Source organism: Letharia lupina (genome assembly GCF_014066315.1).
Source record: "Letharia lupina isolate WasteWater1 chromosome Unknown contig_2, whole genome shotgun sequence".
Taxonomy (NCBI): Eukaryota; Fungi; Ascomycota; class Lecanoromycetes; order Lecanorales; family Parmeliaceae; genus Letharia; species Letharia lupina.
Window position 1 is genome coordinate 2,474,686 of NW_023502971.1, and position 15,393 is coordinate 2,490,078.

A 15,393-nucleotide genomic window follows, 5' to 3' on the forward strand; every position below is an offset into this window, starting at 1 on the left:
TATTTCGCTTCGTCCTCGGTTCGAACCTATAAATCTCCCTCGCTAAAAAATCGTAAAATTATAAAGATTATAAAATCGTAGAAATTGTAAAATTAATAAAAATTCTATAAATTATAAAAATAATTAAAATAATAATTAAAATAATAATTAAAATAATAATTAAAATAATAATTAAAATAATAATTAAAATAATAATTAAAATAATAATTAAAATAATAATTAAAATAATAATTAAAATAATAATTAAAATGAAAAATCTATAATAGATATTAAATTTAACTTCTTATTAATTAAATTGAAATTAATTTAAAGTTAAATAATTATCTAGAGATCTATTATTAATATAAATTCTCTTTTTTCTATTAAAATTTTAGTGATTTTTTTTTAATTATAGAACTTATTCTACGCTTTCTAATAATCTAAAGTTTATAAAATTCGATCTTAGAATTTTAAGTAAATCTTAAATTAAAGTATTTTTACTCTTCGAGAGTCGAATTTAATCTCGATATTAGAAGTAAAAACTTTTTATAAATTTAATTCATAGGTCTAAACTTATAAAGATATAAAATAAAAGAGATCTTAATGATAAAAAATTATCGATTTTAAGAGTTATAGAATTCGCTAATTAAAATATAATAGTAAATCTAGATAAAATCTAGTATATCTAATAGACGTAGAAGATAATAAGAGATTAGACAAATAAAAAGTAAATCTTATACTAGATATACTATTAATGAAAGAGCAGCCAAACTCATTCCGCGTCTAACGCGATTGCAGCTTCTGCGATGTCTACTGTGACAAAGAATGTCCACATCGACCTGGCAAACGTGGAGTGGATGAGCACGAGAAAATTGATCCCCTAGTGTTTGACACATATCGAATCATGTCGAGGCCTCCCGCGATCAAGGAGATCAAGAAGCCTCACACAAGAATGACGAGGACACGATATGGTTCGGCATTGGCCGAGACGGTGACCTTGACGCTGTATTCGAGAGATCCCAACCGTTACATGACAATAATGGGCGAAGGTGTTTCGGTGGCGCATCCAATCGTATATCCTCGACTAGTATCACTTGTCGGGCAGACAGATGATCCGTGCGGTGATTACAACAGTAGACCATGTAGCTTTTGGGACCCTGGTGAATCCTACATTGGAACTGCTAATTAATGGGAAGTTGCTATCTTTCAGGTGTAAGCTGGATGATGATGCTACTGCGCTTTCAATACGGTCAAGATCCACGGCAGAACTTCCCATCTCCGAAAACTGTGCTAAAGATCTCGCTTCTAACCCCTATGGGTTTTGCACACCCAGTCCTGTGGCTAGTGCGCTGCTTCAGTGCAGTATGAGTATTCCTTCTGATACCGCAGTAACCAAATCCACAGAAATGGCAAGTGATGTAGATCCGGAGATACACTACCCCCCGCATAAGCTGTCGACCAGGGATGTTTGATCCTTCGTATATAGCTACGGAGCCTTGGATCTGAGAATGGACTTAGACGCCTCATATTAATGTGGGCAAATTGAACGTGTATCTTGGTCAAAATATGCTTTGGATGTTATGTGTAGTTTCGGGTCTGATATGGACACGTGTGGAATCAAGATACGTAAATTTTGCTTCTCTATCATATCGATCGAAACATCCTACTAAGATCTGTACGTCGGATGCCATTCATCTTGCTTCGGTCTTCGGCGGCTTCCTCTTTGCTTCTTCTAAGTTCTCGTTTCTTCTCAACAAAGCTCTTAACCACTGAATATGAGCTGGGACAACGAGAGAGCTTGGGGAGGACAAAGAACATCTGGTAGAGAGAAGAAAAAGAAATGAAATTAGTTCTAGGCTTCAGCCGAACCGCACCAAGAATGTCCGAGCACCTGTTCTAGTCCGCCTGCTCGCCTTGTCCTTAAGGACTGAGAAGTCATCTGCTTCGTCCATCTGTTTCTGTACCTCGTCGACTTAGCTTGAGTTGCGACCCAGATTCAAGTACAAAGGACAAGATGCTCCATACGGCAAGCGCCAAGGTCAGTATTACTGGGATGCACCAATAGGCCTGCGGGTTTCCGAAGCTTGACTTCGATAAAGGTCTTGTCCAACCCATAGAGTCTGCAGCGGTTGATCGGGAATCGCCGTTCCGAAACCTTGATGGGAGCGCATAGTCTTGAGATCGAGTTACTAATGCGGGAATTTTGTCAGAGCCGTCCAGGTCTATACCAGAGGCTACTGTCTCGTCGTCGGTGTTTTCGGGGACCAGATCACGTGGCTGTTGCACGGCCGTTAAGCAAGACAAAACAGTGTCGGCTTTGTGTTGAGCCGCCGTATGTATTGGAGTCATACCGTATATGTCTTTCACGCGTAACAAGTTCGTAGGCCCGTGTGCTAACAGTGCTTGCACAGTAGATAATCTACCCAGTCTCGCGGCCAGATGCAGAGCGGTTTGCCCGTGGAGGTTTCTCGCCCAGATGTCAGCACCTTGGGTCACCAGCATCGGAATGATGCTGCTGGCGCGCTTGCTCTCAACCGCGTAATGTATGACTGTATTACCATATATATCTCTGCTGTTGATATTGAAGCTGAGGACCGAGTCACAAATATATTCAATAATGGCTCTGTTGCCTCGTTGTGCAGCGAAATGTAACATTGATTTTCCTTCCGCATCAGCTATGTGAAGATTGACTTTGCTGGATTTGTGGTACAGTCCGAAGAGATCGCCAGTGGTCTTGCTGGACCAAGCCAGGTAGTGCAGCAAATTCCTGCCCCTGTTGTCTTGCTGGGAAAAGTCAAGATACGATCCATGATAGCGTAAGACTTGCTCAACCACTGGGCTGAAGAAGGTGTGTAGAGGCGTGTGGCCACCAGCATCCTCGTTATCAAGATCTGCACCGTTGTCAAGGAGTATCTGGCATATCCGGTAGTCCTTCGACAGTGAGACGGCACAGTGGAGAGGAGTTCTGTTTCGACCTTTAGTGATATGGAGCTAAAGGACACACTCGAAAACAGAGACTCACTCTCCGAAGTCATTCTTCGCATTCACTTTGGCACCTTTTCGAAGGAGATATTCCACCAAGAGAAACTGGTCTTGCGAGGCAGCAAGCTAGATCGAAATCAGTACACCTACATAATCAGGACACCCAGTCCTACAAGCGAAGCTCGAGACATACGTGTAAAAGAGTTGAACCGTTTGGTAGTACATCGAAAGGCGTTAAGAACAGGGTATGCAAGCTCGTTTTGACAGCATCTGCATCCCCCACCAAAGCCAAACGGACAATCTCCGACTCCCAGGGTAGAATCCTCGGTAGCGACAAGTTCCAGTGGGTAGAAAAGCCTAGACTAGGCTCTTTCCATTTTCTCTGAAAAGAGCCAGCTAGCTCAATTCTGAACGGACAATAACGATGTACTGTCATCGCAAATCCGAATCCATACCCAACAGTAAATGCTAATGGTCTGTAACAAGAGCAAGTATCATCGTTCCGTCGCTGCTCAATGACTGGTCCAAGCCACAGAACAGCGCGCCAGGGAAGGTGTTCGAAGTGCCTCAGGAATTGACTTCTTGGAGGACTCGTTCCCGCGCAGCTCCTCCGATGTCCCAATAAATGACATCGGCAATTGGACGAATCGAGACGCTCGTTGTTGAAATTATCCGGGCGGTGTGTTGCAAGGGACTTGGTCGATATCAAGCACGTACCAGCGAGTGGAGATTGGTAGCTTTCGTTGTACATTCTTTGAAGTACCCGGTGTGGTTCCACCACATCTTCTGACCTTAGCTGCGGTGGAAGACGAAGAGAGCGTTGGGTAATAGGGAGTTGGTCGCTCTCTATTCCCAGGAAACCGCCTCTAGATCGATCAGACATATCTTCGAGACTTTGTTGGCCTATTCCAACATTCGCTAATTGGCAACGCTTCTCTTGGCAGGATAGGACATTCTCTCTGGGACGAAGGCCCAAGCGACTAAGGGCTATCAGGTTTATCTTGAGCAGTAAGCATGGGGCCTTGAACTCACATATTCAGTAACAGCAAATCCAGTGAGAAGGTTGTATGATAGGAATTAATTCGAGCCAAAAGCTTCGTCATCCTATGCCTTTGATTTGGGGAAGACCAACGTATCCGCGTCCACGTTCTTCTAACTCTGTCTCCTTTCGACTGAAGGTAAAGTGGCTTCACGAGTCTCTCCATATACTGAAGGTCAAGCATACATTCCTGCAATCTATCTTTGAATACCGGCGATGTTGGTAGATCAAAGGGTAAAGCAGTCTCAAGGGTGATTATCGTCCTGAAAGTTGCTTGCAATGCTTCAAGTGCTGCCATATGGTGTCGGAGGTCTTCTGGAGCTTCTGAGAATGAGCTGAATACTTGATAAAGTAATTCACAAGTTTGTGCAGCGGAACCGACCACTGCCAGAACGCTGGCGGTAGCCGATAGTGGGTCACACATCTCAGCTTGCTGATAGTGATCATTGTTCAAGCTCTGCTCTCATTATTTGGGAGGGCGCCGACTTCCATTGTGTATGATATTTGTTCGTCGGTTTGATTGTTTGAGATCAAAATGAATTTCCCTCGATAGACTCGCTGATCCAGGAACTACGAAAAATCAAGTATGTAAAGTATTGTGGCTGATGAGAATAGTTGTAGCCTGTGACGAGTACCTAACCAAGCGCTGCAAAAACAGGCGTTAATTAGGCTACCTATAATGCAACCCCCTTGTAGAATAACTTTAGGAGGAGTTTTGTTAGAGGGATGTAAGAGTGCCAGATGACTAGCTTCATAGAGAGGGACCATTGCACAACAAGAAGATTTTGGAAACTTAACGAGTGGTGCCTCCCGCATGTGCTACGATTGCGCCTGATTTCTGTGACATAGAAGCAGCCTGTACGTCCTCATAGCCTTGAAGCCCAAAGCCGACTCTTCCCGCATTGCGATTGGAGGTATCACCACTTCTTCTCAACAATCGTGGGGTCTAATCAGGCTCGGCGAGTCGTTGGCCCCCACGTCAGCTTGCATATCGTGCTAGTGAAAAGGCTGCGCAAGACTTCAGTGATACGAAGGTCGGCCATCCGCACGTCCAAAGTCGTAGTTCAAGGAAGACCTTTACTTGCGTAGGCACTATCTGACTCCAAAAACGCCGAGTCTTCAGCGGCGACGATGCCCAAAGCTCCACCCCCTAGTCCACCTGTGGACAGCATCGAGGCAACCAAGTACGCATTTCAGGACAATGTGTACTATCTACAACAAGGTACAAGTGAGAATATCCAGCGTCCTATGGGTCGGCAGTCACTGAGATTGCATATCTTGCAGGTGTGTGGAGAAAAGGAGAAGTAAGGCAGCAGGAAGGGAGCAGCGAGGAAAGCCCACGTTACTTGGTGGGGACCCGATATTCCTTCAGTCAAGGCTACGAGGCTGACTTGTTTTGCTCATCAGATTAAGGATGAGGCTACCCAGCAGATTTACAAAATTGCGACTTCGGATATGAGGAAGCGGCCTGGTGCTTGATATTTAACGCCCTTGTGTTGGCTTTCAGGGGCTTGGGGTAATCACTGAGATGTGACCGCTGGAGCCACCCAATTCAAAGTATGGGCCTATGTTGAACGGGAGGATAGGTTGCTCGTTAGACAAGACCTTCAGGAAATTTGCGTATGAAGTCTTAAGCATAGTCTTAAGGCATGAAGGTTTTCCTACTACCATATCCTATGCCACCTTTGCGTGCCTGGTTGTGCGACTGGTTCTCAGACCGGGCAAAATTACCGAATCATACCCCGAAAGCATGAATCCTTATCGAATCATACCCCAATATCAAATTGCATCCAAATATAGAATATAATTCGATAATTTATTATTACTTAAAGTATAAGTTAATGAGTTATTAAAGTAAATTAAATTAAAAAGAAGATAATTCGCGATTTAGTTTATTTAATTATAGAAGTAAGTAAGTTTCTTTAATTATATTTATAAGTATTTTATTAATTTAAAAAAAGTAGATAAAAGAGTTAAATTAGTAAGATTTCGATCGCGAGAGTTAAATATAATTACTATTATATCTTATTAAATTATTATTATCGATATTCTTATTATAAATTAATTCTTTATATTTAATATTAATATATATAATAGAATAAGATAGAGCTAAGTTAAAAATCTTAAATTTATATATATAGTTAATTATAAATTCGAGGTTATTACGTCTTTTAGCTAGACTATTTAAATTAGCTCGCTAGCTTTCTTAAGCTCTCTTATTAAAAAAATAGATATATATTATTAACACATAGAATAACTTTTTTATTTTCTATTAAAATTCTAAGTATTTTTTTTTAAATTATAGAACGAAATATAGGCTTTTAGATAAAAAAAGAATTATAAAATCTAATCTTATAATTATTAAAGCGTAAGGAATTTAAATATTACTTATTAAAGTTCGCTCGATAGCCGAATAGCCTTAATTAAAAATAGATATATATTATTTAATTTTAGAATAACTTTTCTATTCTCTATTAAAATTTTAAGATTTCTTTTTTAAATTATAAAACGAAATATAGGCTTTTAGATAAAAAAAGAATTATAAAATCTAATCTTATAATTATTAAAGCGTAAGGAATTTAAATATTATTTATTAAAGTTCGCTCGACAGTCGAATAGCTCTAATTAAAAAATAGATATACATTATTTAATTTTAGAATAACTTTTTTATTCTTTATTAAAGTTTTCTAATTCTTTTTTTAAATTATAGAATAAAATATAAGCTTTTAAATAAGAAAAGAATTCTTAAATATAGTCTTATAATTATTAAAGCGTAGGGAATTCAAATATCGCTTATCAAAGATCGCTTATTAAAGATCGCTTATCTATTTACTCGATAGCTCTAATTAAAAAAAAAATTATAAATTTAATTTACAAATCTTTACTCGTATCTTATTAATAAAATTCTCGCTTAAGTAACTTATAGATATAAATTATATCGAAATATTTATATAAGAGCTAATTATATACTTCGCGAGTAACGTTAATATATAGATCTTTTAATACTTATAAGCGATCTTTATAGTAAAGTATCTTATTCTCTATAGAGCACTTATTAAACGTAACTTCGCGAAGTTTATTTTTATCTTTCGTAATTATTTTATAAATCTTATTATAAAATTTATTAATCTTATTTTTTAAAATTATTTTATAAAAGATAAGATTATTAATAGTATATATTTTAATATTAATATTATTAAGTTTTAAATAATTAAATATAAGTATTATCTAATATTACTACTTTAATTATTTATTTTTAAAACTATTTAAGTTAAAATTAATTATATATATAAGCGTATTAATCTTAATAATTTAAGATTTTAGATAATAAATAATTTTAATATTAAATTTGAATAGTATATTTAAATAGCGAGCTTAATAATAGTTTAGATCTCTTTCTTTAATAAAGTATATTAAGCTTTTATAATCTATAAAGATCTTAATAGAGATATTAATATTCTAGATAGCGAATAATAATTAAATTTTTATTATTATAGATCTAATAGTTATATTTAATTAAAGTAAGATTTTTACTATAGAAAGCTATTAGATATTAGATTCTATTATAATTATATTAAAATAGAATATTATTATTAATATAATTAGAGAAATCTATTTCGAGTATAATATTTTTCGATTTATTAAAATAGTATAGAATTAAAGCTTTTATAATAATTATCTTTAGTAAATAAAAGATTTTTTAATAGATTAGTAATTAATTAAATATTACTTTCTTAATTATAAGTCTTATTATAAATTTTATAATATTTAAAAAATCTCTAATAAATTAACGATAGAAGTTATAAAAGTTAATAAAGACTTATATCTCTTTTAAATTAATAGAGATAGATTAGTATATATAAAAGAATAAGATAAGACTAATCTAAAAAATCTTGAATTTATATATATAGTTAATTATAAATTCGAGTTCGCTACGCTCTATAATTAGATCGACTAAATTAGCTCGATAGTTCTTCTAAGCTCTCTTATTAAAAAAATAGATATACGTTATTAATATATAGAATAACTTTTTTATTTTCTATTAAAATTTTAATTTTTTTTTTAAATTATAGAATAAAATATAGGCTTTTAGATAAGAAAAAGAATTTCTAAATTTAGTCTTATAATTATTAAAGCGCAGGGAATTTAAATATCGCTTATTAAAGTTCGCTCGATAGTCGAATAACTCTAATTAGATATATATTATTTAATTTTAAAATAACTTTTTTATTTTCTATTAAAATTTTAAGATTTTTTTTTAAATTATAGAATAAAATATAAGCTTTTAGATAAAAAAAGAATTTCTAAATTTAGTCTTATAATTATTAAAGCGTAAGGAACTCAGATATCGCTTATTAAAGTTCGCTTATTAAAGATCGCTTATCAAATTTACTCGATAGCCTTAATTAAAAAAAAATGATTATAAATTTAATTTATAGATCTTTACTCGTTATTTAATAATAACTTAAATTTTAATAAAGTTTATTTAAAAATTATTAATCGAAATAAGAAGATCTAAAAACTTCGTCTCTTAGATATAAAGTTTATATTTAAGAATATCTATTTATAATTTAATCTTTCGTAGCTTTTAAGAAATCTTTCGAAATTATATAATATATTTCTTTCTCGATTAACTATAAATAAGAATATTATTAAGATAGACTTAATAGAAGTTATTTAAATATTTAAATAGAATATTATTTATATATTATTAATAGATAATTAGACTATTAATTAGATTAAAGAAAAGTACTTAATACTTATATATATTAAAAAAGATAATAAATATAATAAAATTTTCACTATCGAGATATATATGTAATTTATTAAATACGACTATAATATTTAATCGAGTAAGATATTTATAACTTTAAATTTTTACGAGAATCTTATCTATTAATAAAATTAAATATCGATTTCTCTTAATAATAGTATTTAGTCTTCGATAATTTATATAAAAGCGTAGATTTTAATTTAGTTTTTTAATAAATAAAATAAGAGATATAAACGAAGTATAATTAGATATTATAAAATTCCTTTCTAAATACTTATCTAAATACTTCTTAATCTATTTTAACTTATATTCTAATATAAAATAAACTTAACTCTTTAATAATTTAACGATATCGATTTTAATAAATTTTAATTTATAATTATAAAGACGATATAGTAGAAGTTCGTTTATCTTTATTCTATCGAAAATATTTAAAAAATTATAATATTTAATAAAGAGTTTTTATTTAATATCTTTAGAGCTAATAACTTTAATAGCGCTAATTTAAATAAAGTAATTTAATTTATAGTATCTTTTATATTTCTTTTCTAAGTTATAAGAATATAGCTTATTAATTAATATCTAAAAATTACGTAGTTTTTTTCGAGAAGATAACTTCTTTAATAATAAGTTATAGATCTTATTTATAATAATAATAAATAGTTAATTTCTCTTATTACGCGCTAATTAATAGTATAATATAATATTAATTTCGATAATATTAATAAATTATAAGTCTATATCTTATTTTTATCTTATATTTTTAAAAGTAGATATAAATTCCTTTTTATTAATTAGTTCGTTAAAGATATTTAAATTAATAGTAAAGTTTAAGTTATTATTATATATAAGTTAAGAGAAAAATTTCTTTTTTAAAATAATCTATTAAATAAAGAGCTTCGATTTTAAATTTAATAAGATAGCGAGATTCTTTATTATTAAGATCTTATTATCGTTATAATTATAGCGATCTAATATAAAAAAAATCTTATCTTTTATTATATCGAGAAATATCTTATACTTATTTATCTATAATTTTTTTAAAATTGAAATTATATATAAGAGAGATAATAAGTATAGAATATATTTTCTTTTAATATTTATTTATTATTATTAGTAAAAAAAAATAGTAGATAATAAACTTCTTCGCGATTTAATAATTCTTAAGAGATTTAAATTTTAATAGAGAAATTAATTCTAATAATAGTTCTTTATAAACTCTATAAACTAGAGACTTATTAATAACTATATATATTCTAATATACTTATTATTAATAAAAGCGTTTTAAAATAAGTATTTTTATTCTTATAATAATAGCGTAATCTATATTTTAAAAAAACGATATATTAAAGAATTATTAAGAGTATTTAATAAATATATATTATAAATACTTCTTATTATAATTTTAATAGAGGCTATTAATTTCTTTAATTCTTAGAAACTTTATAAGCGTTAGATAATGAATTAATCTTATATTCGTCGTCGATAATAAGTTTATAAATTCTTATATTTTATAAGATCTTTTTATTAATATTAGTTTATCTCTATATTAGATAATTTTATCTTAAATAACTTATTTCTCTATAATTAAAATATATAAAATTCTTTAAATCGATATCGATTCTTATCTTTAATATAATCTAAAAAGTATTTAAGATATAAATATTTAATATAATAATAAAAGATATATAATCCTCGAATATAGCGATAATTATCTTTTTTATTCGAGTTATAATAATTCTAGAAATAATTTTATAAAAGACTAGAGTCTAATATCGTTTATAGCTTATATACTATAAGTTATTATTATTTACGAGTAAAGGCCTTGTTACGGATATAGTGTGCTTTAGGGGATTCTTGCTGTTCAGGCAGGGGTCCACGCTCTTTTGGCGCTTTGGCGCAACGGTTAGCGATAAGGCACGCTTTTCCGTGACAAATGGTAGCAACACCGGTTCGATTCCGGGTGTGACCCGGACAGTCTGAATAGGTTACTTGGCCCGCATAGTGTATTGGCAGCACGCCAGGCTCATAACCTGGAGGAGGAGTGTTCGAATCCCCTGCGGAGCATCAGGCCACAAGTAGCTTACGGGGTCACACCCGGGGGGTTCCTATATACGATACTTATGCGTGTAGGCCAGCGCATGAGGACATGCGCCATTTTTCGAAGTGTGCAATTGTTACGGATATAGTGTGCTTTAGGGGATTCTTGCTGTTCAGGCAGGGGTCCACGCTCTTTTGGCGCTTTGGCGCAACGGTTAGCGATAAGGCACGCTTTTCCGTGACAGGCCTATGAATTAAATTCATAATCATTTTTTTGATCAGGGCTATCGAGTAAATTTGGTGAGCGATCTTTGGTGAGCGATATTTGAGTGCCTTGCCTTTTAATAATTATAAGACCGAATTTCAAAATTCTTAAAGCATTAAAAAGCGCAAGTTGCGGGCTATAATTTAAAATAAGAATCTAAAAATTTCAATAGAAAATAGTAAAGTTATTAAAGGGTTAAAAGTAGGATAAGAGATTTTAATAATTACGGACGCTAATTTATTTCCCCGCGATGACTCAGCCGGTCTAACTAAGAAGCGTAGCGAATTCGAATTTATAATTAGCTATATATACAAATTTAAGATTTTATAGCTTAGCTCTATCTTATTCTTTTATATATACTAATAAGATATTTCTTAATATTTTTTAAGAGTATAGATTTTCGATTAGAAAGACTTATAAAAATAATATAAAGTTAAATATATATTTATAACTTAATATCAAAATTATTTCTTAGATAGATTTCGTTATAATTAAGTATAAAATCTATTAAAGAACTAGATTATCTATTAAAGAAAATTATAATCTTATCTTATTTTTTTATAATAATTTATTTCTTTATAGATCTTAGCTGTCAGGAGACAATGTGACTATGTCATGATTTGGGTGTGTGGTGTAAAGATGTTGATTATTCTATGTGCCCACAGGGCAGATATGTGCGGTGCCAAGCCACGCTAGGCCCAAATGGGTGGTGGCTCTGGAGGAGGCCTTGGCGTACCGTGACAACATGCCCGCAAAGAATGAAAAAAAGACACGTCCTCGTGGCTGCATCTCTGGATAGCTACATCAATCATGCGCCGTCCATATATCCATGCACCTATCCTTGGCCTATAGCCTCCATATCCTTCGCGAATCGAATGTAGCCGAGCGGAGAGGCGAAAGTGAGAAGAGAGGCGAGTTGAGAGGCGAGAAGAGAGGCGAGAAGCGAGGTAGAAAGTGGATTACTGCTGAGGCGAGGGGAAGGATCTCCGCAATTCTGCATAGTGGCCTGGTGTGGGATTGTGGAGAGTGTGCCCGATTGAATAGGACTGGTGCTGCCCATGCTCTTGTTCTTCTCCGTAAATTTCTCCGCAATTTTCTCCATATTTGCCTGTTGCAATGGCCTATGCGCTTGTTCCTGCTTCGGTGGCTGTGCCGGCTTTGGCGGAATGACTGCTTGCTTTTGCTGTGGCTGCAGTGGTCCAAATCGCTTATCAAGTGCCGTGTCAAGCGCTTCCTCTATGAGCTTGGTAATGGAGCGGACTTGCTCTGCTGAGAAGCCAGGGATCGTGATCTCGCTGCTGTTGAGAGGCATAGCGACTGGCCTATTGAAAGGATCGCTTAGTGGACGGTGGGGTCGTGTAGCGACTCGTGGGACTGTGAGTACTGGTGTAGGAGCGTACTTGGTGTTGAGGTAGGTGGGGTCCTAGGGGAGGAGTAGGCAACTGGTGTGGGAGCGAAATAAACTTAATAGACGCCTGTTGAATGATCTTCAGGTGTTGCTACCATGTTGTCAGGAGACAATGTGACTATGTCATGATTTGGGTGTGTGGTGTAAAGATGTTGATTATTCTATGTGCCCACAGGGCAGATATGTGCGGTGCCAAGCCACGCTAGGCCCAAATGGGTGGTGGCTCTGGAGGAGGCCTTGGCGTACCGTGACATTAGCTAGTTAATTTATAATCTCGCTAATTAATATATAGAAGTTTCTAATACTTCTATATCTTTTATTTAAAATATAAAAGATTACTTTCTTATCTATCTATAATAAGAGATAAATATTTTAAAATATTTTAATAGAATAATAATTCTTATTACTTAATAACTTTTTCTTTATTTTAATTAATTAATTCTCTTATTTGAGATTTTTATTATTAATAAAAAAGAAAGAATTTAATAGCTTAATAGACTTTTTTTTTCTATAAATAAAGAGTAGAATTTAAATAGACTTTAATAAGATTAACGCTTATATCTTAATAATAGTTTATAAATTCTTAAATATATATTATTATAATATATTTAGCTATTATTAAAGCGTTCTATTATATTTCTATAGCTTCTTAATCTTAATATTAACTTACTCTAAGCGTTATTAAATCTTATCTTATTAATTTACTATCTTATTCTTTTTAATCTTAAAATTTATATATTATTTAGCTATATTTCGAAATTAATCTTATTAATAACGAAGATTATAAAGTATAATAAGAAATTAATTAGACTTCTTATCGATTTAATAGCGTAATTAATTAATATTAATAATCTATTATTAATTTACGAGTAAAGATCTATAAATTAAATTTATAATTTTTTTTTAATTAGAGCTATCGAGTAAATAGGTAAGCGATCTTTAATAAGCGAACTTTAATAAGCGATATTTAATTTCCTTACGCTTTAATAATTATAAGACTAAATTAGAATTTTTTTTTTCTCTAAAAGCCTATATTTTATTCTATAATTTAAAAAAAAATCTTAAAATTTAAATAGAAAATAAAAATGTTATTTTAAAATTAAATAATATATAAGAGTATATAGTAAAAGTTATATATAGAGAGTTATTCGAACTTTAACTTTTTTTAAATTCTATAATAATAGCCTTATAGAGCTAATTAAAAATTTTTACGAAGAATTATTAATTTCTCTACTATAGAACTTAGAAAAAATTAAAGTTCGAATAACTCTCTATATATAACTTTTACTATATACTCTTATCTATTTTTTAATTAAAGCTATTCGACTATCGAGCGAACTTTAATAAGCGATATTTTTTTAATAATTATAAATATTAATTTATTTATCTATAATAACTTAGTCGATTTAATTAAAGAGCGTAATAACTTTAAATTTATAATTAGCTATATATATAAATTTAAAATATTTAAGCTTAGCTCTATTTTATTCTTTTATATATACTAATAATAGTTTTAATATTCTCTACTATATTATTAGATAGTAAGAACTATTATTAATTAAATATCTAAATAAGAAGATTATTAATTTAATTTATCTTATTTAATTATATATTCGAAATTTATAATAAGTTTAAAATAAAAAGAAGAGAGTTACGTTATTTCTCTCGAGTTTTTAATATTATAAATATTAAGTAAAGAAGAGAAAATAAAAATTTCTTATAATATCTTTTATAAGACTTTTATATAAATTCGAAAAATAGTATTATATTTTATAAAGACTTTTTTTCTTAATTTATAGATTATTTAAACTATCGTAAAAAATTATAAATAATTTTTTTTTTTAAATACTTTTACTTCGCTTAAGAGATTAATTATATAGTTATTAAGTTAGATAGCGATTTCTTTAAATTTATTAATCGTATAAATAAACTAATCTAATAATTACTTTATTTCTCTAACTAATTATAAAATTATTACGCTATTTTAATAAATATTCTTTATAATATATTATCTATAAAATAACTTAACTTAATATCTTATTAAAGTCTCTATTAATAGATTTCTTAAATTTATCTATTAATTTAAATATAGTAAGTAAAGTAATCTAGTTATAATATTATTATATTAGAATTAAAATAGATATAATATTAATATAGATATATTAAATAAGATAATTAGATATCGAATAAATATATAAATAGAAGATATTAAATAATAGTAGATATCTCTATTAAGATACGCTAGACTCTAATAGATAATAGAATTAAATAATATATTAAGAGTAATATAGAATACGCTCGTAATAGACTAGATTCTAAGTATAGTATAAAATTAGATAGCTGGAAAATACGATAACTTAGATACGTAAGGGCTAAATTTTAATACTTCTCTATAGTTACGCTTCTAGTTTACTTATTAAATAAAACTATATATAACTCTTATTAACGATAAGAGATTATTCATAATAGACTATTTTAGTTTTAATAATAATAAACTATTTTAATTTTAATAATAATAGATTATTTAAGTTTTAATAATAATAATAATAATAATTCGATTATTTAAGTCTTAATAATAATAATAGATTATTCTAGTCTTAATAATAATAGACTATTTTAGCCTTAATAATAATAGGCTATTTCAGTCTTAATAATAATAGATTATTTCAGTCTTAACAACAGGCCATTTCAGTCTTAATAACAATAGGCCATTCCAGCCTTAATAATAATAGGTTATTCCAGCCTCAACAATAATAACAGGCTATTCCAGCCTCAACGCCCGTCAATGTAACAGACTCTTTATTCGAATAAGGGTTCTTTACGACGACGAGGGGTTTTTTGCGACGACGAGGGTTCTTTGTAACGATGTGACGACGTACTTATGACTCTATACCTGAATTAGTCT

At 30.9% G+C, this 15,393-nt stretch overlaps 3 protein-coding genes and 1 non-coding gene across 4 annotated transcripts; 2 read left to right on the forward strand and 2 right to left on the reverse strand.

Moving 5' to 3' along the window:
* Nucleotides 1-1,623: 1,623 nt before the first annotated feature.
* On the reverse strand, nt 1,624-3,712 carry HO133_004770 (uncharacterized protein; the record flags this gene model as incomplete). Its single annotated transcript, XM_037295684.1, has 5 exons — nt 1,624-1,797; nt 1,854-1,937; nt 2,029-2,944; nt 3,002-3,087; nt 3,155-3,712. 5 exons carry the CDS (start codon nt 3,710-3,712, stop codon nt 1,624-1,626), a joined length of 1,818 nt encoding a protein of 605 aa, XP_037157685.1.
* A 1,419-nt stretch (nt 3,713-5,131) lies between these two features.
* Nucleotides 5,132-5,479, forward strand: HO133_004771 (uncharacterized protein; the record flags this gene model as incomplete). The annotated part of the gene is made up of 2 exons (XM_037295685.1): nt 5,132-5,284; nt 5,408-5,479. The coding sequence occupies 2 exons, from the start codon at nt 5,132-5,134 to the stop codon at nt 5,477-5,479; spliced, it is 225 nt and encodes a 74-aa protein (XP_037157686.1).
* Nucleotides 5,480-10,770: 5,291 nt separating this feature from the next.
* HO133_004772 lies at nt 10,771-10,842 on the forward strand. The gene has a single exon. It is a non-coding gene; the product is annotated as a tRNA-Met (tRNA).
* Nucleotides 10,843-11,915: 1,073 nt separating this feature from the next.
* On the reverse strand, nt 11,916-12,586 carry HO133_004773 (uncharacterized protein; the record flags this gene model as incomplete). The annotated part of the gene is made up of 2 exons (XM_037295686.1): nt 11,916-12,503; nt 12,554-12,586. The coding sequence occupies 2 exons, from the start codon at nt 12,584-12,586 to the stop codon at nt 11,916-11,918; spliced, it is 621 nt and encodes a 206-aa protein (XP_037157687.1).
* Nucleotides 12,587-15,393: the final 2,807 nt, after the last annotated feature.